The sequence below is a fragment of the Cervus elaphus genome, chromosome 20, assembly GCF_910594005.1.
Source record: "Cervus elaphus chromosome 20, mCerEla1.1, whole genome shotgun sequence".
Taxonomy (NCBI): domain Eukaryota; kingdom Metazoa; phylum Chordata; class Mammalia; order Artiodactyla; family Cervidae; genus Cervus; species Cervus elaphus.
Window position 1 is genome coordinate 119,722,335 of NC_057834.1, and position 27,456 is coordinate 119,749,790.

General features: G+C 50.9%; 1 protein-coding gene and 2 pseudogenes across 1 annotated transcript; 2 read left to right on the forward strand and 1 right to left on the reverse strand.

Annotated features, from left to right (window-relative positions):
- Positions 1 to 3,079, forward strand: part of LOC122677079 — a 33,021-nt pseudogene extending 29,942 nt beyond the window's left edge.
- Positions 3,080 to 4,367: 1,288 nt separating this feature from the next.
- On the forward strand, positions 4,368 to 5,030 carry LOC122676812 (annotated as a pseudogene).
- A 1,916-nt stretch (positions 5,031 to 6,946) lies between these two features.
- LOC122677837 (cytochrome P450 4B1) lies at positions 6,947 to 27,120 on the reverse strand. The gene is made up of 12 exons (XM_043878118.1): positions 26,904 to 27,120; positions 14,712 to 14,853; positions 14,486 to 14,530; positions 13,787 to 13,914; positions 12,842 to 12,966; positions 12,396 to 12,547; positions 12,135 to 12,241; positions 10,682 to 10,872; positions 8,815 to 8,948; positions 7,966 to 8,030; positions 7,782 to 7,864; positions 6,947 to 7,377 (listed from the first exon to the last, which is right to left on the reverse strand). Exons 1-12 carry the CDS (start codon positions 27,081 to 27,083, stop codon positions 7,194 to 7,196), a joined length of 1,536 nt encoding a protein of 511 aa, XP_043734053.1. The 5' UTR covers positions 27,084 to 27,120; the 3' UTR covers positions 6,947 to 7,193.
- Between the last annotated feature and the right edge of the window lie 336 nt (positions 27,121 to 27,456).

The window sequence follows — 27,456 nt, forward strand, 5'->3', positions numbered from 1 at the left end:
CCACAAAATTAAAAGATGCTTGATCCTTGGAAGAAAAGTTATGATCAACCTAGACAGCATATTAAAAAGCAGAGACATTGCCAACAGAGATCTGTTTAGTCAAAGCTATGTTTTTTCCAGTAGTCATGTATAGATGTGAGAGTTGAACCATAAACAAGGCTGAGTGTCAAAGAATTGATGCTTTTGAACTGTGCTGTTCAAGAGTCCCTTGGACTGCAAGGAGATCAAACCAGTCCATCCTAAAGGAAATCAGTCCTGAATATTCACTGGAAGGACTGATGCTGAAGCTGAGGCTCCAATCCTTTGGCCACCTGATGCAAAGAACTAACTTATTGGAAAAGATGCTGATGCTGGGAAAGATTGAAGGCAGAAGGAGAAGGAGATGACAGAGGATGAGATGGTTGCATGGCATCACTGACTCAATGGACATGAGTTTGAGCAAGCTCCAGGAGATGGTGAAGGACAGGGAAGCCTGGCATGCTGCAGTCCATGGGGTCACAAACAGTGGGACACAACTGAGCGACTGAACAACAACAGCAGGAGTTCGAACCTGTGCCCCTTGCATTGAGAGAACAGACTCTTAACCACTGAGCCACCTGGGAAATCCCATGTCATAATCCCAGGATCTAGAGTCTAATCTTGGCAGAGAAAGAATAAAATGGAGGGATACCAAGCGCTTTAGAGAAACTATTTTGTATTTGACACATGTATTTGAAAAGTTAGTGGCGTAAGATATAAAGCACACTTTAAATAACTGTTGTGCAGAGTGATACACTCCAAAATGACTGCTGTGAAAGTCTTCAAGGGCTACAGATACTCCCTGAAACAGTCATTTCCATAGCTTTGTAACTACTTATTAAAACAAGCTTTTTCTGAGTCTATAATTCTGTGAAATTTTCCGTTGGTGAATCAATCTTCACAGAACAGGCTTAAAGCAGTTTCCCAGAATTTGCTTTAGGATTTGGTTTCTGCCAAGGTTGTGTTCTTCCTTGTAGACACTGGCTGCAAATCAGGCAGCTGCCACTTGAGGACAGGGGGTATTACACAACTCAGTTCCTAGGGCACAATTGATATTTAATTTTTTTCAATTCATTTTGTTCAAATATAAAGCTATTTATTAAGCCTGTCTCTGTATGCCAAGTCCTTTCTTAAGAGATGGGGGGGAAAAAATGAAAGGCATTTTCCCTGCTTTGAAGAGCTCACAATCAAGAGACAAATACTGCTATCTAAGACAGACAGGCAGAGTTCTCATGTTGTAGAGGTTCTGCCTTATAAGACAGAAATCATATGTTCATGACTTCTTTACTCTTTCATTCACTAAGCAGATTGTAGAAGGTTCCATGTTTCTGGCACTGTCCTGGACACTGCATGGTGATGTGGCCTTGAGTTAACATTAATGGTGTTTGGGGTCCAGGAAGGATGAGGTGCAGCCAACAGAGGGGATGGGAGTGGGTGGTCACTGGCTTGGGCTTTGTGCATATATGGCTGGCAGAGGTCAGGGGAGGGGACCTTAATGGCAGTTGAGTCAGGAAGAGGAGCTGGACAGACCCCAGGTGAATGAGGAACAATCCAGACAAGGCTGTGATGCAGCTAGGCACTGGGATGTGTCCTCTCTGTGATGGAGGGCATGGGAGGCCTGGAGCCAATATGGCTTCAGTAGAAGGTAATGAGGCAAGGAGACTGAAAAGGACAGATGACGAGACCAAGGGATGGCAAGGGGGTCATTTCCAGAATAGAATAGGAAGACTCCAGAGGCAGATTGACTGAGGAGGACAAACAATTAATTGGGAGGCAAATGGTCCAACAGGTTCAAGGTCACTAACCTGTGCCCTCTCCAGAAAGTCTCGCAGCTGCCATTCTGATTCCTTACCTAGCCCACTCTTGTTCTCTCAGGGGATTGGGAACCCTGTTGGTCTGCCTTCGATGGTGACAGCCTGGAAATGTGGCATTCCTTACCCCCTACACTGCCCTGCCCAGCCTGAAACCAGAAACTGCCTGTGGGTGAGTGAACACAGCTCTGATTTACATTTCCTGATTCACCTGACTTGACTCTGTGACCTAGTGTGCTGATCCTCTCCAACAGGATTCCCTGCTGCTGAGACCGGAAGTAGGAGTCAGGAGTCCTCAGAGACGTAGGTATTGTCAAAGGTCACAGGGGAGCATGGACCAAGGCTTGCGTGGCGAATTCAGTGTAGCCAGTAAGAAAGGGATCAGGGCTGGGCCACATGGAGGACAGCCCTGAATGCCTGGTTTCTGGTCAGTGGCCAATGTCTACCTAGCTCAGAACAGGGTTTGAGACCACTTCTCATTTCATTTACCCTGCTGGCCCAGGAACTGCTCTGGAAAGCAGTTTGCCATCAATGAGATGAAGGTGGCCATGGCCCTGACCTTGCTTCACTTTGAGCTGTCACCAGATCGCTCCTGGGCCCATGTTCATTCAAAGACTTGTGTTGAAGTCTAAAAATGGGATCAACTTGCAGCTCAGGAAGCTCCTCTAATCCTTGTAGGAACAAGGACAATCTCAGAGGGCCCCGGCCTGCCATCCTGTCTTGCTGTCACTCTCTCCTGTCCTTGCCTGTTTGCCCACTTCCTGCTTTGATCTGCCCGCCACCAGTGTGCCTCATCTTCTGCCTCCTGCCCAGCTGACTTTCTGTCCTCCTCTCACCTTTCTAGAGGCTCCCTATCTGCTCATCTCTCCATCTGTCTCTGACCCTCAGTATCTGACCCACTGTCCACCTGTATCCTGATTGTCTGCTCTCCTCCAGTCTGTCTAGTCTTTCCTGTGTTCCTCCCCTTCTGCCTGCCCGTCTGTCCCTGTATTCACTTCCTTTTGCTGATAAAATAATTTGCCACTGCCTTAGGAACTTAGAACAACACAAAGTTATTCTCTGATGGCTCTGGAGTGAGAAGTGTGAAAGGGGTTTCCCTGGACAAAATAACATGTTGGTGGGGCCCCTCTCCATGGATCTAGGACAGGATACCACTCCTTGCCTTTTCTGCATCTAAAATTACAATCCTTGCATTCCTTGGCTCCTGGACCCTCCTCCCTACATGAATCCAGCAACATCTTCAAATGTCCCTTTGCTTCTGTCTTCACATCACCTTCTCTTTCATCAGGACCTTTGTGATTAGATGAACAACTCAGATAAGACAGGCTTGTTCTCCTGATCTGGGGATGAGAACGAGGACACCTGGGCAGCCGTCGCTGGACCTGCTAAGTCCTGTGACCACCATCGGTCTGTACCCTGCTCTCTCCCATGAGTGATGGGTCTTCCTGTGTGTCAGTCACGTGGCTTCCCCTCTCTTGCCCTCCCTGGATATAGACTGTGTGTGTCTTCTCTGAAAGGAGCTGGATGAAACAGAAGAGAGAGGAGGGGAGGGAAGACAGTGGAGAAGAGGAGGGGAGATGACATCTGGGGAAAGTGTGCCTGGCCCCCCTGCAGCCTCACACTCTGGGGTCCCTCATTCCCCACACCCTGCCTGGCATCTGAGGCCCCCGTGACAGCTGAGTCAGGAGAAAGGGCTCGTCTGAAAAGGCTCAGAGGGAAGGCGCTCACACCAGCACCTGTCAGGGCAGGAGCCTCCTGCTCTTCCGTGGTGGCTTCCTCACCACATCTGTAGAGGGGCCCAGCCAGCACCCACCCTGTGCTGAGCGGGGAAGACTTTACAGACTTGGCCAGGTACAAGAGTCTCCTTCACCCCAGAAGAGATTTGAGCAGAGCCCAGCCTGGCCAGGTCACCAGTCCCCTTCCTCACAGGCAGGGCCTGAATCCTCTGAGGACAAGAGTGGGTGGCTAAATTGGAAGGCCTGGGAGGAACCAGCTGGGCACAAGGCTTGGCTGTTGGGAGCAGATGTCAGACCCAAATCCAGGACAGCTGGTGGCACCTCCCCCCACAGGACAGCACCTTGGAGTCCCTGGCATGCGGCCTGGCCACTCTGAGTGAGGACGGGCTTCTTCAGCCCTGCCATTCCTGGAGATCATGTTGGGGCCTGTCCTCCTGACCCTGGGCACTGACCAGAACCAGGCCCCTTGAACTCCTCCTCCAGCCTCTCTGCACCCAGCCCTGCTCTCTTCTGGTTCTGCACACAGGTCCGCCTCCCTCCCACCCCTGCCCTTCCTAGACCAGGGCCCTGGTGCCAGAGGAGACCTCCCAGCAGCCCTGTGCTGTGCTGTGATGTTGCCATGTGCCTCCTGATGGGGCCTCTCCCCAGCCAGCACCTGCAGCCGGGACCTTCAGACCAGTAATCCTCTCCCCATCTCCAGGTTCCTAGGTCTCCAGGCTAGCTCATTCTGCTTCTAGAAGTGACCAGGGGAAGGCTTCCTTCTTCAACAGGGTTGGATCACACTCTCGCTTGCTCTCTTTCTATGGCCATCTTGGTTCTGCACTCCCCATACAAAACACCCGGTGAAGCCACAGAAAACGTCCCTGCCCTAGAGCAGGAGTTGCCACAGTCCCAGGCTGAGACAAGGTCTGGAACAGAAATCAGAGCTTGAGAAACAGGATTCTACGCAAGCAACCACACAAGCCCAGCTGGCAGCAGCAGCTGAAACTGATGAAGAACCAGTCAGGAAAGCAAAACAGAGCTGGAGTGAAAAGAAGGGATGGAAGGCTATGTTCAAACTAGGTCTTTACCAGGTACAGGGGTTACTAGAGTGACTAGCCAGACATCTAAGAATATCCTTTTTGTCATCAAGAAACCAGATGTGGACAAGAGCCCAGCTTTGAATACTTAGATAGTTTTGAGGGAAGCCAAGATCGAGGATTTATCTCAGCAAGCACAATTAGCAGCTGCTGAGAAATTCAACGTTCAAAGTGAAGCTGTTTCCAAAATTCAGGAAAACACACAGATTCTAACTGTATAAGAGGAGAGCAAAGAGGAAGAGGTTGATGAAACAGGTGTGGAAGTTAAGGACATAGAATTGGTCGTGTCACAAGCAAATGTGTCAAGAACAAAGGCAGTCTGAACCCTGAAGAACAACAGTAATGATATGGTAAGTGCTATTATGGAATTAACAATAACCATCTGAATAAAGGACCTTTTTTTGGTGCTTCAAAAGAGTAACTTCAGCTGACTTTGAAGTTTGTACTGTTTCTAACATTAATAAAGTTAAAGATTCTTGTTGAATGGGGAAAAAAAAAAAGTGGCCAGTTAGACACTGTGTTTGACCAGGAATGGAGCAGTAGAGTTAGCTGGGTATGCCCTAGACAGGAAGTTTGATGGGTCCCCTGGAGCGAAGTGGCACAGAAGGGGTCAGGCTTGTCACTCTCAGAGCATGGGGCGACAGGAATTTTTTCTTCTATGCGGCCAGCCATGAACATGAGTCGTAATCACAGGATTTTACAGGAGCTGAAGAGAATGACTAAGAAGAGACCTGGCTTGTTCCAGGCAGTAGGAAAGACCCCAGTTGCATCCATACTCCTACGTGCATCTGCCAGGAGTATGGATACAACTGGGGTTGTACATGTCATATACATGTATCAACTGGGGTTGTACATACACAGGCATCCCTGTGCAACCTCAAGCTATATGTGCCCCTTACACATTCCACACTCTGCTCACACACATGTGCACAAACCCTGGATCCTATGAGGCAGCAGGATCTCTTTGGAGAGCTGGTAGGATTAAATGGAATTCATCTTTGGTGCCCACTGGTCCCCCAGCTCCCCTCTCACAGGGACCTTCCCCATTCCCTCTGACTCCAGAGCTCTCAGGGGCATGTGCCCTCAGAGAGAGATGCAATTCTACCCATAGAGTCTTAGTCAAAAGAGGGCAGAGTCAGGTTCTTTCCCTTAGTGTTTAAGTGGGATAACAGCTTCTTCCAGTCCTCCCTGACTGGCCTCCTGGCAATCCAGGGATCAGAGGAGTAGATGCACCTTAGACTTGAGTTCCACCCATGGGTCAGAGATGGATGGTACGCTGAGCTCTGCTTCCCGGGGTTGCCTACTGAAACCATTTCTTCAGTCGTGCAGATAAAGTTCTGTCCAGGGCCAGGACAGAGGGGAAAGTGGGTGGCATGGGAGACACTCTGGTTAGGCCTCAGCATCCCAGCCTCAGGTGAGCAAGGAGATTTGAGTCTCGACAAGGCTTTGTAGGAGTGAGCATGAGGCCCATGGCCCGACTCCCAAGCCTGTGACCTTCTTCTCAGACCTTCTTCATCAGCAGCAGGAAGGATGTGTCTCCAGATGGTCTATCCCCAGGGCAATATAAAGACATCCTCAAGTCCCAGGGCCAGAATTCCCCCTCTCTTGCCTCTCCCCTAAAGCCCAGTTCCCTTTCTTCCTGTCCAGTTCCTGGACTGAAGCCCACTAATGGCTTTAGACTTGAACCCTAGAGGTGTATATGCCCCCAGCCATCAGGCAGGGACTACTTTGGGAAGAGCACTAATTCCCCACATGGCCCCAGCCTGAGTCCTTCTCCAAAAGTCCCTCTTTGCATCCTCATACCTCACCCTGCCTTAAAGTCTGATTCGAGCACCATCTCTTCCAGGAAGTCACCCTTTAATGTCACTCTGCCACCTTCCCCAGCCAAAACTGACATGCCCAGGGCACCAGGCAATAGTGATACAGACGCTGACTATGGCAGGAGTGCCCCAGAGACCAATCTCAGAAGGGGCAGAATTTACAACCATGAAACCATAGTCCATATTCCTCAACCTCAACAGTGGTTACCAGGGAGTTTTCTCTAAAAATTCATTCTTATGTATTTTTGGTTTAAGCAGTTTTTCCCTATGTCTGTTATATTCCAGACACATACACACAAAGTTAAACAAAGAAACAGATCTCGGTAAAGGGGGCAAGCCCTGAAAGCCATCTGTCTATCATGTGGAGTGGATGAGTGTCTGATCATAACCACCAGTCCCAAGGCACAGATTCCATGTGAATGCTGTGTAGATTTTAGAAAGATGGACAATTTTGGGAGATCAATAAAGAATCTAGAAGCAAGTAGGTATTCAGCATGTTTGTTAAATGAATGAGTGAGCTCTGGAACACATGTGCAGTAAGCATTTATAGACATACATGTTTACATGGCATTGCCTTTGAGGTGATTATCTATCAGATGCCTATTCTGCTTCTAGTCCACAAGCCTACAGCAGAGAGGGGAACACAACTACTCTACAACCAGCTTGGAGAGGGCAGCGTCCAGGAAGAGGCCACAGATTGGGCTCTCTGGGGTCCTCATCTCAGCAGAGCTACTTCTCAGAGCCCGGGCTCAGAGGCTTCAGGTGGAGGTGGATGCCATTCTTGGAGCGTAGGACCAGTTGGGGCATCTGGATGGGTGGCTTCGAGGGATCCGGGGCAAACTCAAAACGGAGCAAGCAGAGGGCTATGACCACCTTTACCTCGTTCATAGCAAACTGCTGGCCAATACAGTTCCTGCAATGAGCAGCACAAAATGACATCAGGCTATGAGATGTCCAGAGTGATGAAAACTAGCACTCTAAGTGTCCAACAGAAATCAGTCACTATGGATGAATCATTGGCTGATTGACTGATTGGCCTGGGCTTCAGAAGCAGATCTTGGGGGCATAGTGAGGGTCCCAGACTAGGTAGGTTCACACTGTGGGTTGTGACTTAGGGGTCTCTCTTGGAATGACTCACCCACCCCACCTGCCAAAGACAAGAGTATGCTAATGACAGGAAGAGGGTCCCTTAAACTGCCCTCACGTCAGGGTCACCACACACCCAGCATGGCCCTCCTCATCCCAGAGTTCCCCCAAAGGATGTTCCATGACATCCTCCATCCTCACCTCTGGACAGGGACATTGGGCTCTCCTTACCTGGGCCCAGCAGAGAAGGGGATGAAGGCAAAGCTGTGGCGTCCAGCCACATTCTCAGGAGAAAAGCGCAAGGGGTCGAAGACCTGAGGGGACCAGGCCTGCTTGAATATCTGCCAAGTCCCAGGGCAGGCTGACCCCACAGAAGCACACCCCCCCCCGAACCCCAAGCCCAGGGATGGCATACCTCAGGGTCAGGCCACACTGTATTATTCCTATGGAGGGCATAGATGTGCAGAGAAATCAGGCTGCCTGTGGGCAGAGCAGAAGCCTGGTGACCAGACAGTCCTGGGACAGCCAAGCCCACCTCCTCACAGGGTCAGAATCCCCTAACTGGTGCCCCTAACTAAGCACCAGTCCCTCCCTTAGCACTGCCAGTGACAGAAAGTTCATAACCATCCTCAACACATCAAAGTGTGTTGATCAACAGCACACCTACTTCCTTATAGCCCCAGCACCAGGTGTAGGACCTGACACAGACATTTGTAGAACAGAAAAGGAAAAGAGGACTGAACCCACCCCACCACGAGGAAGGACAGGCAAGGATTATTACCCACTTTCTCCTTTCCATTAACTGACTCTCAAGGGAAGTAGTTATTCATAATATTATGCCATCAGCAGTAACAACTACCATTCATTGGGTGCTTATTATTATTGACTCAGATCCAGAGTCAAACACTCCTTACAAAGCTACCACACACGGTTGTATAGCTTGTACATTGCCCAGCATTATAGTCTAAGTGAATGACACCTCCTGAAGCTGTTCAGGGCACAATCTGCTTGGTGGTACATGACAGCCCTGATGAATTTTGTCTCTTTAATCCTGACAACAGCCCTGTATGGCAGGGACCCTTCTCACCCCCAGTTCATAGGAGACAGAGCAGAGGTGGAGAGGTTGGTGGATTTACCCACACATTGTGGAGCTAGGACTTTGATGCTGGCCGAGCACAAAGCCTGGTCTCCTCCCCTCTGGTACATGGGTAGAGAGAGCACCCACAAGGACTCTGGCTCCACCCCGAAATCTGCCCCATCCCACCTGCAGGCAGAGAGCGACCATCCACAAAGTCGACAGGCTTGCTGAGCTGGCGGTACACCTGGGGCACAGGCGGGTACAGGCGGAAGCTCTCCTTGATGCACATGGTCAGGTAGGTCATCTCCGCCAGATCGTCCCTGGCAGCAACACAAGCAGGTCTTTGTGGACTGGGGAGCAGCACAGTCCTGCGGGAAGGCAGGCCCAGCCAGAATCCCCACTTCACCGCCATCACACATCAGGGAGTCAGAGGGACACAAGCGCTCCAAGTGTCCAGGCCGGAGGTAGAGTGAACGCTCAGGTGCAGGGGCCTGGCTCCACTTTTCTCCATCCCTCCCTCATCTTCCCTGCTAGGAAGGGAAAGTACAGGATCCTAGGGGTGTATGTGCACCTGGCCATCAAAGGCAAGGTCACTCTTTCAGTGTCCCGCAGAAACCCCACAAGGGACAGTTCTTTAGGTTCTGCTTCATTCCCCATGGAGCTGGAATGGAAAGGGGTAGGGGCTGACATACATTGGCTGAATGAAGTAATAAATGCCAAATAATAACGAGCTTAGAGGGGGTGAGTAACTACATATAAATAGATGGACAGATAGATAGACAGATGGATAGATATTTCTATCTTGCCACTTGGAAGTTCAGACCTCAAATGTGCTCCAGCTATAATGACTGTGCAACAGCTTACTACAGAGCCCCAAATTCTAGGGTTTATTCCCCCAGTCCTCATTTTTCATTTGTGTTCTACATTTAATTGAATGTGTCCTTTAAGTTGCTTCAAGATTGAGATGGAATAAAATGAAAATTAAATAAATGTTTCAACTCCCTCCCTTCAGGCTGTGTTCACACTGTTCCCCAACCCAGAGCACCCCGAGCACCCAGCTCTCGCCCTTGGCCTTTCTGAGCTTCACACATCTCTTTAGAAAGCCAACTTGGGCCCACCACTTTTGACTCCTCTGTTCTGAACATGGGGCTGCTCAATCTTACCCCACTCTGTGGTTTTCTCTAGCTTTTTGCTTCTGCAAGTTTGTCCTTCTAAAAACTCCCCCAGGGCAGTATTGGCCACTCACCCTCAACCCCCACACTCCTAACAGCATCTAGCACTTGGCTGGACACCCCAGGATGCTTCCAACCTCTGACCAGTAAAACCACATCCTTCAAATCCCAGATCCTGGAATTCTAAGTCAGTCTCCCTCAGTGAGTCTAAAGTTTCTCCCCTCGACTGAGCATTTTCTGTGGCCCCTGCTGTGTCCTATCCCTGGGCTGCAGGTAACACAGGACTCGAAAGCCCAAGAGGAAGAGGCAGGCAGAGGCGGGGCAGAGGGCACAGGCAGGAGGGGGGCCAGTCAAAATTGCCAAAGATCATTCTCCAGAGAGAGGTCAGCATCAATCAGTGTCATGATAGTGAGCTCAAGCTTGAACGAAGAAACAAAATAGTTGTAAGTTTCTAAGTGATGAAGTTTGGGCAACAGCCTTTTCTTCTTCATCAGAGGAGTCTAGAGGCTGCACATGGCCATCCAAAAGCAGGTGGGAGGGAATCAGCTCTTCCTGCTACCCCAGCTCTGTTCATCCTCAGTTTTCAAATCCTTTCCAGTGCTCCCTGATCTATCTGGGAACCCAGAAGAGTAGCCAGGTTCTGCCACCAGAGGGAGCCAACCTAAAAGTCAGCCTCTTGACCACCTTTACAAGACACATCTGAAAATGGTCTGAGGTGAGAGAAAGGGCTCGGGGCTGTGTCCATGCATAGCTTCCCCCCAAAATCCACAGTCTGGAGGGGAAAATGACAAGGGCTAACTGCCCTCGCCTGGTTTCCAGGATGGCCCTGTAGGTGCAGCTCTTCCCTCGGGCAGACTGGGCTCACCCACAGCCTCACTCACCACTTCAAGGAGTCCCGGTCCCCAAGAATCTCTTGAATCTCTTCCCGACAACGACGCTGGTGCTCGGGATACAGGGACATGCAGTAGAGAACCCATGAGATGGCACTGGTGGTGGTGTCATGGCCTGCGAACATGAATGTGTTCACCTCGGCCCGGAGGTCTTCATCTGACAGCTTGATGCCTTCTTCATCCTGAGTCAGGAAAGCACAATGGGACAGCCCAAGGCATGTGAGGTAGGTTCCAACAAGGCCTTACAAGAGTAGCTGTCAAATGAAGGTCTGGGAGAGGGAAGGAAATTCCTTTTCAGACTAGGGGTTCGGACCATCCTCTTGATTCCTATCTGTTCTCCCAAGGCCAGCTTGGATGACTCCTACTCCAGGAAGCCTTCTTTGATCCCTCTGGCCAAATGACTTGTGACCTTACCCAGTCCTATCAATTTGGCTCACCTGACACGCACAATGCCTTCTGGAGGAGGAAGAGGTCTTTGTCAACATCTACCTCCTGTCCCTGCCACCTGTGAGAGTCAGGAGGCCAGGGCTGGGGCTTTCTCAGCGTCTGCATCCCTAGCATGAGAACTAATGCAGAGTAGGGCTCAGTGAGCTTGTGGAGTGAAAGGACCAACTGAATGAGTGAATAAATAAATGCTGCTGCGGGTGCTCAGTCACTTCAGTCATGTCCGACTCTATGTGACCCTATGGACTCTAGCCCCACCCAGGCTCCTCTGTCCATGAGATTCTCCAGGCAAGGGTACTGTAGTGGGTTGCCATGACCACCTCGAATGAATGAATGAGTAATGTATTAAGTCTAAGGTTCTAGGTTGCTAAGATTCTTCACAGTCTTCGAAGGCTGGAACTGGTCTTCTGTTTCATGTAGACCCAGTCTCCCTGCCACTATATCTCTCCCCAGCACCACACCAGTCACCTTCCCACCTCTGAGCCTTTGCTGATATATACCATGGGACAAGGGCTTCCCAGGTAGCTCAGTTGGTCAAGAATCTGCCTGCAATGCAGGAGACTCCAGTTTGATTCCTGGGTCAGGAAGATCCCCTGGAGAAAGGATAGGCTACCCACTCCAGTATTCTTGGGCTTCCCTGGTGGCTCAGACAATAAAGAATCCACGTGCAATGCTGGAGATCTGGGTCCAAGCCCTGGGTTGGGAAGATCCCCTGGAGGAGGGCATGGCAACCCACTCTAGTATTGTTGCCTGGAGAATCCCCCAAGGACAGAGGAGCCTGGCAGGCTACAGTCCACGGGGTTGCAAAGAGTTGGACATGGCTGAGTGACAGAGCACAGCCCAGCACCACAGGACAAGAAACGGGTCATATTTGCTGGGGAAAGAGAGGAAAGATGCTTAACAGCCCCTGCTGCTGTCCAGGGAGCCCTGTCCCAGGAGGACAGCCTGAAGACCCGTGTCAGGGTCTTTCTTAGGCAAGGGTGGGTGACTGCACACTCACCCGGGCCCCCAAGAGAATGTCCAGGAAGTCTAGGTGCCTCTTGCTCTGTATCTTCTCCCGCTCTTTCTCGTTCTGGAGAGCTGCTTTCCGTTCCCTGATGACCTGGTCTGGGCCAGGAGCACAGGGTGTCACTGCCTGGGGACCCACCCTCTGCCCAAGAGGGGAACAGAGGTCTTGCAATGGGAGGGGTCCCCCAGGGGCCGGGAGGAGCTAGACCAGGACCTAGGCCTCCTGTGGGAGGGCGGTGCAGGAAAGGCCCACCTGCGTGGTCATGGGCCACCTGGCAGGCCCGCAAGAAGCGGCGGCCATGCGGGGTGAGAAAGTAGATGAAGTCATTGTGGTACTGGAAGGAATCGATGCGCTGCTGCATCAGCAGTGTGAGTTCACTGACTGCCAGGTAGTAGTTACTGTCCCTGCACAGTGGAGGGAGGGAGAGATGCTAAGACCCTGACCCGCAGCAGAGCCCCCGAGGGAGTGGAATCCAGTTCCAAGCACTGCACTCTCTGCCCGTCCTCTCCCCACCTCCCACGAAGCCCCATCAAGCCTCCCATGAAAGCCATGGGAAAGGCCCAGCTCCACCTGAGCTGGGGCTCCCTAGAGCAGGACCCCCCCCTCCTCTCAGACCAGGGCCCAGGAGTCCTGTCACCTCATACACCCTTTGAGCCGACCCGGGTAGAGACCGTGGTCAGCCCCCAGGGCCCGCTGACCTGTCGTTCAGGCCGCTGGTTCCTTTGCCAAAGGTGCATTTCATGAGCGAGTCCAGCGCCATGTGGCCCACATCACAGAAGATGTCAAAGCTCTTTTGCTCACGAGCCTTTTTCTCCCATTTGTCCTAGAGCCCAGAGATGGAAGGTGATGTGGGGGAGGGAGCCCGCCAGGCTGGGTGTCCCACCTTGCCCGCAGGACCCACCACTGTCCTCCCCACACACGCTCCGTGTCCCTGGCTTGGCTTCCATCCTGCTCTTATGGGTGGGGAGTGGGGGGTGGTTCAGGCTCGGAGGGCAGAACCCACAGGCAGCCTCACCCAGCACACACAGCCAGGGCAGCTGTGTATGAGGGAAGAGGAGGGCCAAGAGGTGGTAAGCTCCCCAGCACAGTCTGTGTGCGTCAGGCCTGCAGTGATGCTGGGGGGTCGGGAAGGGTGTAGTCTCTTGCAAGCAGAAAGGCTAGCCCAGGTAATCTAGCGGATTATCCAGCTGTGAGGCTCTGAGCCTAACTCCTGACCCCTGACCCCCAGCATCCATTTCAGAGTTACCCTTGACATTATTTCAGGCAGTTGTGCTAGGCCGAGGATGAGGAGACACATTTTAGATATGAAAGGTCTTCCTAATTCTCAAATACAGGCAGCCCTCCAGTCTGCTACGGTAGGAGCTTTCTTGGGGTCTCGCAGAGGCCCTTTGATGTGGGAAGAGGGAGTGCTGGTCTCCCGGTGGAGACAAAAGCTAGGGCTGTCGGGCAGCTTGGGGCATCAGCACGTTGTCAGCACACAGCCGGCAGTAGGTATCAGGCAGAGCAAGGCTCACACTGCTGCTGCAGGCAGAACAGGGCCTCGGGCCTCAGCAGTTCTCCTCACTGCCCTCTCCCAGGAGAAACTGGGGGCGGGGGGCTGGCCCTGCAGCACAGCCTCCAGGATCCTGGCACAGGGAGCTCACCAGCATGACACGTGCAGACTCGGCGAACACGGCCACATAGGGCTTCAGCACATCATAGTGGAAGCCAGGTGTGAGCAGCTTGCGATGCTGGAACCACTTAGGCCCTTGGAGAACCAGCAAGCCTTTCCCTGGGGAAGGCATGGGAGAGGGACAGCTGGTCAGTTCACACAATCCTGCCCCACCCCTGGCAACCTGGGATCAAGCACATGCCACCCCGCCTAACCCTACTCCCATCCTCCTGATCAGCCTGGCATCCAAACCCAGGTCTGCCTTTCAGTCACCCAGCCTCACAACCTCTGGTGACATCAGCCTGGGTCCTGTCTTTCCACACTCCTTTCCACGGGTCCTTGCCCCAGCCAGCACCACCAGTAAAATCTCCTCCGATCACCTGTAGTGCCACCTCCTCCAGGAAGCTGTTCCTCACACTAAAACATTGCCCAGAGCCTTTGCCCTGCCTGCCCAGGAAAGAGGACACCCTGGCAGGACAAGTTGCCTGAGCTCCACCTCTCAGGCAGCCCGGAGTTCTCCTGCCTCCTCCGCTATTTCCTACTGAGAAGCTGAGCTTAGGGTGGCAATGTGGGGCCAGGTGGTCTGGTGGATGGAGTAACCATAAGAGTGGACACTGGGCAAGGAGGGATCAGGCAGGGAAGGCTCCTGGTCACCCAGCACCAAGGACAGGGAGGGCAAGTGCCTACTCACCAATCCACTGGAGGAAGAAGTCATACAAATCTGGGGCCTTAGGGTCTATAACAGAAAGAGAAGCTTGGTCAAATGGGGACTGGGGGATTCCTGGAGGATGTTTGGTGATTTATAGGGTAGGGACCTCACCTGCCCAGATTTAGGGTGCAGGCCCAGGACCCCTCCCCACATGGCATCCTGAGCCCTCTGCTCTCAGGAAGCTCCAAATTCTCCCAGGAGTCCTTACCTCCTCGACTGTATACAGCTTTGGCATAGTCAGGATCATAGATGTTCAGGAAGCCAAGAAATTGTCCAAGCCAGAGTTGGTGGGCGTAAGGGAACTGGTGAGTCCAGGACACCACCTTGTCCAAACTCCCGGTCTGCTGGATCTGAAATAGCAACAGAAGGCCAGGCCACTCAGGAACCCAGCATCACCAGCCAGGCCAGCAGGGAAGAGAGGAGACTGCCTGGGAAGGTGCAGGGAGCACCCCTCCCTCCTCCTGCAGTCCTTCCCTCCCAGCCAGTCACAGTCCTACACATCTCTGGGCTCAGTCCTCTCTCCAGCCCCAGAGCCACTGCTCTAAGTTCAAGCCATGCTTTATTGCCCCTGGGTAAGCACAGTAACCCCAAACTGGTCAGCTTACTTCCATCTGGTACCTGCCACCAACCTATCTCCACTGCAGCCAAAAAGAGGTTTCTTTCAGCATCAAAGTTTTCATTAGAAAGAGAATTCCATCTTGTTGTTCGATATACCTCAAAATCACCTCGATTCCACCCCTAAATCATGGGGCACTTTTTTTTTTTAATTGAGGACATACTATGTGCAGAGCACTGACTAGATGTCTCAGGGGAATGAGATAAACATAGTCCTTCCCATTCACTCTGGGGGGGAAGAGTGATAATAAACAAGTCAACAACAAAGTAAAATGACTGCAGACAGTAGTAAGTACTAACAAGGAAATAAGCGCAGTGCTGGGAGAGAGACTTAACAGGGAGACCCTGCTGAGATAGAGGAACCCAAGAGGGACTCTTGTTGGAGAGGACATTCAAGGTCACACTGAAGGACGATACTGGAGCTGACCGTGTGAAGAGTAAGGGAGAGCACTCTGAGGCAGAGGGAGCAGCAAGCAGTGTCTAGAGTAGGAAAAAGTGTGGTGTGTCCCAGGAGCTGCCACTAGATGGGGCAGTGGCTGGAGACGAGGCGGGAGAGACCAACTTTGGAGGTTTTTCTGACCACATCTACTCACCCAGAGCTGCCTTATGTGAGTGCGGTATATGATAAATACCCTTCCAAGATATGCCTTTTTTATTTAAGATATTTGATGGCTCAGATGGTAAAGCATCTGCCTACAATGAGGGAGACCCGGGTTTGATCCCTGGGTTGGAAAGATCCTCTGGAGAAGGAAATGGCAACCCACTCCAGTACTTTTGCCTGGAAAATCCCATGGATGGAGAAGCGTGATAGGCTTCGGTCTATGGGGTCGCAAAGAGTCGCACACGACTGAGTGACTTCACTTTTTTCACAGTGTTTCCAACAACTGCCTAGTATTCCACTTCAGGGGTATACCATTATGTATTTATCCATTTTACCCTATTTTGAAGGAGCCTTTTAGAAGTACACTTTAAACTCTCCAGTGGCCTGCCCATGGGTTAGCGCCATAGTTTGGGAGACAGTATAGTAACAACTAATCTTCATTAAGCACCTGCTGTGTGCCAGGCCTTCTTCTAAGCACCTTATAGCTTGACTCATCACATCCTCAAAACCATTCTTCCCATTTCAGGGAAAAGTGAAGTTTTTCAGTCGTGTCCAACTCTTTGTGACCCCATGGACCATATCCCACCAGGCTACTCTGTCCAAGGGATTTTCCAGGCAAGAATACTGGAGTGGGTTGCCATTTTCTTCTCCAGGGGATCTTCCTGACCTAGGGATTGAACCCAGGTCTCCCGCATTGTAGGCAGACGCTTTACCATCTGAGCCACCAGGGAAGTAAGAGGAGCCTAAGTACAGAGATCTGAGGTTGCTTCCCAAGAACTCACAGCAATCTTTGGAGCCTGACAGACCTGGGTTTGAATATTGATTTCCCCTATCTTTCAGATTTGTGAACTTCGGCAAGTCACTGTGGCATTAATGAACACACAGGCAGGCATGTCATTAGTTGAGGTCATGTGGATCCTGGGCAAGGGAAGCCCTTGACTGACCAGAAGTTTCCTCTCCTTCAAACCTTCCCTCCCATTCCCAATATCTTCCTCCAAGCCTCATCCCTGCATCGCCTGCACACATCCTCCTCCTCAATGCCCCTAAATTGCACTAAACAGTATGGTCTGAACATGCCCTAAGGTACTTCCAACTGTGGGTAAAGCATTCACCAAACTTTGTCTCATGTTACAAGGTAAACTGACCCTTGAGTTACACTCTCCAACCCATTCCCCCGGAAACTTGACAACTGTAGAACATCAACTGTGTTGCTAGGCAACATAGCTATGGCCCAATGAACCCTGGGAGGTAAATAACATCTGGACTTGGAAGAACCATGAACACCTGATGAGAGCACCATGCTTTGGGCTTCTCTGAGTGTGGTGACTCTGGTAATGTGCATGACCTTGCAGGACACTTGGGACTGCTAGTGGACACAGGGATTCAGTGGGACTTGGAGATTCGAAAACAAGCTTGACCCACATCCAGGATGGGGAGCTTGTCTCCCTGCCTTTGGCTGGCCCCTGAGGAGCAGACAGTGGCTGATGGCTATGAGGAGGTTGTGAGGAATGCCTGATGTCGCCTTGCTGGCTGGCTGCCCACATCCTTGGAGGAGATGGATGCTAACTGTGCCTCTGGTAGCCTTGTGAGTCTGAGTGCTTGAAACTAAGTTGACCTCTTGGGGTGTGGCATCATCTCTGAGCATTTGTTATATACCATTCCTCGCTCTTTGTACACCCTCTACCCAAGAAAGCCCATTGATGTTCTGTCTGTACCTTGGCATCCAGCCTGAAGGACCTCTCCAGGGACCTCTCTAACCTTCCACCAGCTGACATCTCTGCCTCCTCTGGACCTCTCCAGCCCTACTAGGGCCTTACCCGTATTCTGCCTTGCTTTTTATCTAAGACCCAAAAAATTTAATAAAACTAACATTTGGCATTCACTGAGTATTTGATGTGTTCAGATACTGAGCTAATGCTGCATGCAAATTCTTTTATTTAACTCTCAGGAAATTCTATAAGGTAGGCACCTTCATAATCCCTACTTCAGAGTTGAGAACAAGTCAACTATGAGAAGCTTAGTCACGCAGCTGGTTCTCAATAGACCTGTGATTCACACCCAGGACCCCTGACCTGACCCCACCCGTGGGCCGTGAGTTTTGCAAGAGCACAGGTCATATGTGGGGCATCCCTGGGTCACTATGGAGCTCAGCAGGGGGCTCCGGATACAGAGTATACTTGATAAACAGTGTGCTGGATGAACAGAATGAAAAAGGAGCTGACAAAGAAGACCAGAAAGGAGGGAGAAAGCACACAAAGCATCTGGCTAGTCTAAACATTGGCCAGAGATAGGCCATCTCATGAAGAACCAGTCCAAGTCTCACTCAATCTGGGGAGTCCAAGAAGAAAGGCCACCATTAGCACTTCCTGTGTGGTAAACAGTACTGCAGATTTTCTTTTTGTTTTCCCAGATGACCCTAGCCTGCCTACCCTGGCTAAAGTCCAGATTCACTGTTCATTTCCACATTCTTTCTCACGAAATAGGGGATGGGAGGGGACAGATATTATTGTGTATCTCCCATAAATCAGGTGCTACAGGAGTGAATTCATAGATCACTTCAGGTACCTAATACAGAGCAATTATTCCCATCTTACAGATGAGAAAACTGAGGCTCAGAGGTGTGAACTGACTTGCACTTTGCTTGTAGGTTAGTAGTACTCTGACTCGGGTTAGAGCCCCACGTTCTCTTCCCCATACTGAAACCTGTCAGGGTTGGGTTGCTGTGTTCAGCTATATAAACTGTACACTGCACAATCCTAGGGTGTGCCGTTCATGACAAGGTCTGTGCAAGGACTGGCCCAGCTTTTCCTCCTTGTAAAGTTTCTTTTCATAGTCCTCACCCACTCAATTAATCTATGTTGTATCTTCCAGGAAACAACCTTGAAGAAGAACACAGGACATTTGAAAATTTAGCCCCAGGAATCCTTGTCTAGACCAAGCCGCTTCTCCCAAAGGGGGACTGGGCTTGGCTACTTTGGCCTCCAGCCAATCATCTGTGGTTTTTCTAGGGTTCCTCTCCTTCCAGGCCCTCTGTAGAGTCCTGTGTAATCTCCCCATTGAGCCTTTCCCCCTCTGCCTCTGAACTCATTATTCTGAGTTCAACCCAAGGGCGTTTTAAGAATTTCACTGCCCTTGTGAACACAATGTCCAAAAGGTTACAAGTGAGCAACATTATCTCTGCCGATCAGTAAAAGGGGACCTTCCTTCTGGTGTCCCTGACCTCTTTCTTGCTTCCCTCTTGTTTGGTATCCCTGGAAATAATCCCTTCCTCCCGTGTCCCTCTTATTTTTCCATCTGTGCTCCTGGGTTTTCCTTGCTGACTTTTTGATTACCATGACAGTGTCCTTTCTCTCCATCCCTCTCAAGTTCAATTGACAGGGGACAAGAAGAGGCTTAAATCACAAAGTCAGACTCACAGAATCTCAGGGTTGGAAGGAACCCTTGGCTGATCTGGTTCATCTGTGCCTCATGTTTCTCCTCATTAGCTGTGAGTATCCCCCTGGCCCGCAGCATCCCCACCCAGGACGGAAGATTTGACCTCATGCTGACACATAGCACACGCACAGCACATACACAGCCTGAGCAAGCTTTGCCTCCCCACACCCAGATTTCTTCTGCATGCCCTTGATCACCCCAGGAGCCTGGCAGGAGTGAGGATAGCTCTTGGTACCTGGCCCCACTAGTGGAGCGGTTGCCCCATCAAAAGGGCTGGGGCATCCTCTCTCAAGGGGTCATGGCTCCTCGGCTAGCTTCTCTGGGTTACATAACTGGACATCTCAGATCAGTCCTCAGATGACCCAAGTTGGGACGCCTACAGGACTCTGAGGTCTAGGCCAGCTTGTTTTTCTCCAAAAGGAAGGAAGCAGGAAAAGAGCAAGTCGTGGAGATAATTCACTGACCCTGGCTCCAGAGCCACACGCCACTCGTCCTCACATTTGCAGCCATTTTAGACATCGCCAAGAATAAACAGGAGAGAATGGGAAGAGCAAGCATGGGCACCACTTTCTTCTCTGCCTCCTCAGAACTGGAGGAAGTTTTGCTCTGAGGAGTAGATCTGAAAGAGATCTCAACATTGCCACACCACAGTCCTTCTTTATGGGTGGGAATGGTACATTCCAAAGACAAAGATGACCATTCCACAGGAGTTAGGCCGACTGGGATTCTGACAGAGGCACTTTCTGCTCCCCCTCCTTTTAATGAGCCTGCCCAAGTCGTCAGTCAGTTGAGCCAAATCTCAGAAGGTGAGTGTTCAAGAAACAAGAAACCCGCTTAGCCAGTCTGCTGCAGCCTCAGCTCTCCCATGGGGAATAAACAAATCTGTTCACAAAATGGGGTAGCAGTTCAGAAAAACAAATTGTTAAGGAGGGGAGGGGATGGGCTTTCCTCTTCCTCAGCCTGCGCGGCTCCCTTGACGCAGGTCATGCTGATCTCCGGTTCCCAGAACCCAGAGTTGCCTGGCCCAGCTCCTTCGCCATGTGGGAACTTCTGCCCCCAGAGCTCGAACATCTCAAGCAACCAAGAACTTACTGCTTTTCAAAATGTAGTCCCAACCATCTCTGGATCATCTTAATTCTTACTTCCCTGGCAGTCCACTGCTGAAGACTCCCCACTCCCAGTGCAGAGGGCACGGGTTCAATCCATGGCCAGGGATCTAGGCTCCCCCATGCCACACAGTGTGGCAAAAAAAAAGAAAAAGATTTAAAAATTAAATAAAATAAAAATTAAAAAAGACTCCTTAGTCACCGAACTAAAAGCTGCCAGCTTGTGGCCTTCCCCATGAGTGTGCAGTCTGCTCTCTGGGGCTACACAGGCTTCTACTGTCGCTTGGGAGTTGGGGGCCAAATCCTCCTGGGTCTGCTCTCCTCCAGTAAGGACATTCCTAGATGCCCTAGGGTGCTATAGTCTTCCCCACTCCATGTGCCCTGCCCCGCCCCATACACACACCAGATTCATGAGCACTCAGCATGTTTGTGAGCCCCAGGCAGTGTCAAGGACAGCAAATCTGTGTAGTCAAAGCCAGAGGGGTTGGGAGTGCTTGACAAGAAGCAAAAATTGAGATGAGGCAGCATCCCTGAAAAAAAACCATGAAAATCAGTGAGAAAAAAAAGACTCAATTTACACAAACTCTTTGGCGATTCAGCTATGAGAATGAGCAGGGAGCCATGGGGAGCTTGGAGGAAGGGATCTATGCGTGATGCTCCAAGGAGCAGAGAAATGGTTTCCCCCAACTCTAGAGACAAGTAAGTGACTTTATCCTCCATCTTCCCTTTCAGAGAAAAGTATACTACTGCACATGTATCTGTGAATGTATGTGAATGCATAACACATGGAAGCAACCCCTGGCTCAACAGAAGGAGCTTGGGAAGCTTTGGATGAGGTTGACACAGGTCATCTCGACTCTTCTAGCACCACATATTGGCTGGGAAGTATGGTGGGCCTTGCCCAGTGACACACAACTCTCAAGTCTAGGTTTTTCAGTCCCAAAGCCTGCGTATGCTTGGCCTCCAACACCTGTCTCTGTCTTCAGCACCAAAGATAAACTCCAGCACCAGGAATAACCAGGTTGGAGCGGAGCACAGGAAGCAATCCAACACCTAAGAAGACAGAAGGGCAGAGATCCAAGAGGCACCCAGGAGTCCAGGGGAGTGTAAACATTGGCCCTCACCCTGTTGAGTGGCTTTGCTGCCCAGAGTTGGGTCTCCCAGGGATACACTCACACATTCAACAAACGGGCATGGAGCACCCACTCTCAACGCCAGGACCTGGTGCTAGTTCCCAGGGACATAGTGTGAACAGGACAAAGCCCTGCCCTCCCCAAACTTACTTGCCAAGTAGGGGGAAAGGAAATCAACAAGAATCAAATACATCAGGCATACAATTTCAGGTAGTGGCAACTCTTGGAAGAAATATAAAGCAGAAAAGAGGTGCTATTGTAGACAAGGGATTAGAGGATCAAGGAAGCCCTCTCTTAGGTGACATTTGAGCAGAGGTTGACAGAAATACCTTCTAGAAAGCCTCATATTATTGGCCACAATCTGCCCCTCAAAAAATTCTTTTTCCTCAACTATCTCTCCACCCCTCTACTCCTTGCTCCTCGTAATGCAGCCTTGCTCTGTTTCACAGAGAAAAGTAGAACCTTTCAGAAAAGAGATCCCTTTTCTGATCCCTAAAGTCAGCTATCAGACCTGAAGAACCACTGCCTGCTCCCAACTTTCTCTCCTATTCCAGCAGAGGAGGTATCCAGGGCTTGTCCAAGGTCACTCCCTTTGGATTTCAACCCTCCCCTCAGGTACCGTCAGTCCCTCATCTCTTGCCTAACACAGATCCCACCCTCTCCCAGCTCCTTGCCATTTGGCATTTAAAACAAGGTCAAGTCTCTCGCCCTTGACCAAACAAAGCCTCCTTTGGTTCCGCTTCCTCCTCCAGCTAACAACTGTTGCCCTCCTCCCTTCATAACCCAATTTCTCAAATGGGCTGCCTCCCGGGTTTCCACTTGCTCCTGCCTCAGCCCCCACCTCTCCAACAGCAATGGGACATGGTCAGCTCCCCCATCTCTCTTGAGCTCTCTCCTGGTTGTCTTCCTCCCTCTCTTGATGCCCCATCTCAGCAGCTCCTCACCTATCATTTGTTAATCAAAAACTGAGGCTCCCCAAAGTCCAGCCTCTAGTCTGCTCCCAAGCTGCACCGTCTCCCTAAAGGCTCTCACCTACTTCCATTGCCTCCTCTGGCATCTACCTGACTGGTTCCTAAATGGATCTCTCATCCCAGCTTACCTTTCTCCTGAGCTCCAGAAACATGACCAGTCACCCCCTCGATATTTCTGCATAACATCCTCCAGGCCCCTCAAGCTCAGCATTTCTGAATGTGAACACAGCATGTTTGCCCCCCAAATCTGCCCCTCCTCACGTACCTAGGGATGGAAACACCATCCATGCTGATACCAACCAGAAACAAGGAATGATGTTTTCTCTGAGACTTATATTAATACTGAGGGAGACGCCCTGTGGAAGCTGCCCCTCTCCCCTGCAGATCCACGAAGAGACTTTTACATTGGAATCAGCTAACCAGAATTCAGAGAACCAAATGTAGCTGTTCTGGGGTTGGGGGCTGGTGTGGGGAGGAGGGAGGTCCTGCCAAGAAACACCCCAAATCCAGAACCTAAGGTTCCCATACCCAGACACTGACAGGTGCTGTCAATCCCTGAACCCCTGCTTCCTGGGTCTCAGATCCCCACATTTCTACACATAGACAGACACAGAAATTGATTCCTCAAGGCTACATAGCACTCTTGCGGCTCAGGGATCCTTTCTCTCTTTAGGTTACTTTGCCAAATTCTGCGCTGAGTCAGCTGTGTTGATGCCACAGTCTAACAAAGCTCCCATAGCAATCCTATGTCCCCCTTCTCCTGGTACATGAAGGGAGTCTCCCTTACATCTCATATCTGGCCACGGTGAAGGCGTCAATGCCTCCTCTTCCCCCATGCCCACAACACCAAGACAGCCTGTTCTGCCTCTCATTTCCCTCATCCAGCTGGCTCATGTCATCAACAGTGCCCCAGCCTCCACCCTACTCTCCCTGCCAATCTAGCCTTTACCCAGAAGCTAAAGTTTATCTTTCTACCACACAAATCTGAGCTCTTCACTCCCTTGCATTAATCCACTCCCTGCTTCCCTGTTGTGCTCACAATAAAGCCTTTTGACCTGGCCTATGAGGTCCCATGTGATCTGTCTCCAACCCCACTCCAGTTTTATTTTCTCCTCTTTGCCCTCTCTCTCACCCCTCCAGAAGCGCAGAACTACCCATGCAGGCACATATAAGACTTTGAGAGACAAACATTTGTTGAACAAATTAATTTCTTAAACACACAGTGCTCTTTGTGGCCTCTCCCTTTGGTATCATAATAGGTATCATCTTCCTCCCTTCCTTCCGCACTTTCATGGACTGCTACATCCAGATTCTTCTCCATCTCGGCACAGCAACCCCTCCCTGGGCCCTAGGATCTGGAACACTGTGCTGTGTTATCTCTCTCTCGCAGACCTGGTTCCCCTAGGGCCCAGCTCCAGTCTTGTTCCTTCCTCCTCTGGCCTCAACATAGGGCCAGACCCAGAGTAATTGGTCAGATAATGCTAGCTGCTTGGGAACAAAAGGACCTTATCTGGCTCCCGAAGACTGGGTTGATTTAAGAGGAAGGAAGAGGATGAAGAAAGCAAGTGCTTCCTTGTGTTTTGCAGCAAGAGTCTGCCTACGATGACTGACACGTGATGTCTATCTGCCCAGCAGTTTGCAGGGTGAAGTGAAGTGAAGTCGCTCAGTCATGTCCAACTCTTTGCGACCCCATGGACTGTAGCCTACCAGGCTCCTCTGTCCATGGGATTCTCCAGGCAAGAATACTGGAGTGGGTTACCACTTCCTTCTACCTATACTTTATCTCTGTCGATCCTCTTCCAACCCAGCAAGGTAAAAAGGCTTTTCTCAATGTGGAGAAAAGGAAATGGAAGCACAGAGAGGAAGCATGGTGAAGGCCCATGACCAATGTCTTTTGAGTGAAAACAAGCCACATCCCCAGGCCAGCGCTCTTCACTAACCTGCACATGGTCAAGGGAACCATCCTAGCAATGAGCAGGACCAGGGAAGAGGGCTTTTATAGTCTCAGGAAATCACCTGCCCTGGGCTTGGAGTTGGCATTCTCCTTTCTCTCCTTCCAACACAGATTAGAGCCTTGGGCCCCTCCCTGGGGCCCCAACTTCCAGTCAACAATATGGCTGAGCACCTATTATGTGCTGGGTCCTCTCTGGGCCCCAGAGTGGAATGAGGTAGACCCTGAAAGAATCCCCCTGCCTCAAGGTGATGCATTCTAAGAATTGAGGGGGCTGACCGGTAGAGGACAGACTATAACTGGCAGCCAAGAGGGGAGAAGTGAATCCTGAAGGACATCTCTTCCCGGCCCCTGGGGCCCTTCCTTTTACCACCAGTCCTCCTCCTTCCTTTCCTACTTCCATCACCATGAGGCCCGAGAATCAAACATGCAGTTACTCTGTACAGACTGACCATGTCCTGATCAGTCATGGACTGATCAGCAGACAAGTCCATTCATCTGAGAGCAGAGGTGCCAAGCCCTGGAAGAATGCAGGGGTGTTGAGCCTGCCATGGTTCCCCAGGAAATATTTGTTGTGTCTGAGAGAAACCACCCCTCCAGGCCTTGCCCACCCTTCCTGGCGCCAAGACCCTTCAGATACTTGTGTGAGAGCCAAGACGCCAAAGCTAAGTTGTGTTCCAGGTCCTTAATATATTCTCAAGGTGAGGGCAGGAGCATCCGGGGGAAAGAGGGCAGACAGCACTGATATGGGGGTCACGGAGCAAGGTCTCTGTCCAAGGAAAGCCCACAGGCTGTTGGCAAATCCAGCTTTGATGGAGGCAAGGAGAAAAGGAGGAGACACGAGAGGAAAGGGATTGAAGGTCTCCCTAAAAGCCTCTCTTTCCCACATTTGGGTCATACCTCAACCTTCTCATGAAGAAAACATCCCTGTACTTAATACAGCCCCTCAGATAACTTCTGACCCCTCCACTTGTCTTCTCCATCATTGTCTCCTCTGTTGATACCCTGCCCTACTCTCCTATGCTCACTGTCTGTTCATCCAGTGATACCTACTTTGGGGAGGCTTGTGCTGTACCCTGAGGGGACAGGGAAGAATCAGACCAGATCTCCATGGTCAAGTGAGGATGATGAACAAGCAAACAGAAGATGACAACCATACAGGACAAGCGCTGAGATACCAAAGCTGGGGCTGATGCAAAACACTGGTGAGGCACCCCAGCCCCTAGGAGCCTGGTGGCAGCAAAGGCTCTGGTGTCTGTTTTCTCCCTAGAGAGTAAGCTCTTTGAGAGCAGAGCCTGGGTCTGATTCATCTTCCAGACCTTTCTGTCCTTTTCTGGGTGTGTCTAGGATGCAGGTATGTTACTAGGCCATCCTAAGATGACAGTTATTTGTAGAGACTTCTTACCTGAGCTTCCCCACTGGTTCAACAGTAAAGAAACTTCCTGCCAGTGCAGGAGACGCAGGTTCGATCCCTGGATTGGAATGGTCCCCTGGAGGAGGGCATGGCAACCCACTCCAGTATTCTTGCCTGCAGAATCCCATGGACAGAGGAGCCTGGCAGGCTGCAGACCATAGGGTCACAAAGAATCAGACACAACTGAGCGACTGATCACATTCTTGATCCCACCCGGAGGTAAGGCTTATCCTGAGTGTCAATCATGAAGGAAAGGCAATTCCCTAGACTCCTTCTGGGAAAAGTTTACTCAGGACGTAGTAGAAGTCTATATTCCTCCCTCAAAACCTTAACTTCTGGCAGCTATACTTACTTTTCCAAGCCTGGCTGCAGATCAAAACACTTGGGGGTGTTTTTTAACTTGGACCCCTAGCTCCAAAATGTTAGAGTCATCAGGGCTCAGGGGCCAAGGAATCTGCTTCTCCCAGATGATTCCAATGCAGCTGGCCCTTTCTGTGTGTTCAGAAACCTCTACTCTAGATCCTCATGGAGGTAGGAACTAAGAGCTCTTCCTGACATGGGGTGCTAAGGGTCCCCACCGCCCTGAGATAACTGGGAAGGATGAGTCAGAATCTGAACCAAGGAAGTTGCCTAGCCCCTGACCCAGTCCATAGGCATGGCAGGGAGAACTCCACCTCTGGGGGCACCAACTTTTTAAATGGTTCAGGAGGTCTCTCAGGGGAGAACACTTGTCCCCGCCTTCACTTCTATTTTCTGCCCTCAAAAGGGAAATATTTACAGTGTACAGAACAAGAGGATACTGATTAAGCTCTAAACAAGATTGCCTAGCTGGATCAGACTATCCGGGGAACTTTTTCCCCCAGGTTATCCCTGAGACCTTAGCAGAGCTCTCTCTGAACTTTGGGCCTCAGAATGATGGGGAGGAGTCTGTGGCCCTTCTGGATTCCAGCTTTTAAATGCCGCCCCCCATTCCCCACCCCCACCTGAGGCCAGCTTGGAAAGTGAGAGTGGGGGGGGGCACCCAGTGGGAAAGATGAATTGGAATCACGGCTCACAGAACCCCATTCCTCTGCCCAAGCATAGGATCTCCTTCCATGGCCCCCAGCAGGTTAGGCCAGACTCCCAGATGGGAAGGAGGCTGGTTTCTTTCTCTATCCTCTGCCCAGTCACTTACCTCAAGGGCATGCCCAAAGAGCCAGTGGGTGGGGGGCCCTGAGAATCTGTCCATAGCCCTGGCTAGCATCTGCCTCCGCAGCAGCAGGCGAATGAGCTTAAGGAAGACTAAGACCGAGACCAGTCCAAAAGCCCACAGGCTCAGGTGGGAGAGACTCAGGGAGAGCAAAACAGGCACCATGGCTGGAGTCGCAGTCGCCCAGGTTTCTGCCTGCCTCCTACTGCCCTCAAGTTCCCTTATACTATGAGCCCTGGCACCCTGCCAGCTCCCACTCCAGCCACGCCCTGCAATCAGAGACAGCCCAGGCTGGGCTGAGCTCCACAGGGCAGAGACAACAGTCTCCAAATTCACAGACAACAGAGGAGACAGCCTGGCTGATTTTTACCAAAACTCAAATGAAGAAAACTAGATAATGGGCTTCAAAGAAACGAGGCAATGGGTTCCTTAGAGGAACAAAGAGAAGGCAATGCTTGGTATGATCACTGGCACGATAATGACTACCTTTTCATGTAAGCCACCTTGGATGCTTCAGGTACTTGCCACACACTATCTC

Coding starts and splice junctions, on each gene's coding strand:
- LOC122677837 (XM_043878118.1), bottom strand. CDS start 27,083: ATGGTGCCTGTTTTGCTCTCCCTGAGTCTCTCCCACCTGAGCCTGTGG. Junction 12,242..12,395: donor GGTGGCCCATGACCACGCAG/GTGGGCCTTTCC, acceptor CTCCTGGCCCAG/ACCAGGTCATCAGGGAACGG. Junction 10,873..12,134: donor ACATTCTCTTGGGGGCCCGG/GTGAGTGTGCAG, acceptor TTCCTGACTCAG/GATGAAGAAGGCATCAAGCT.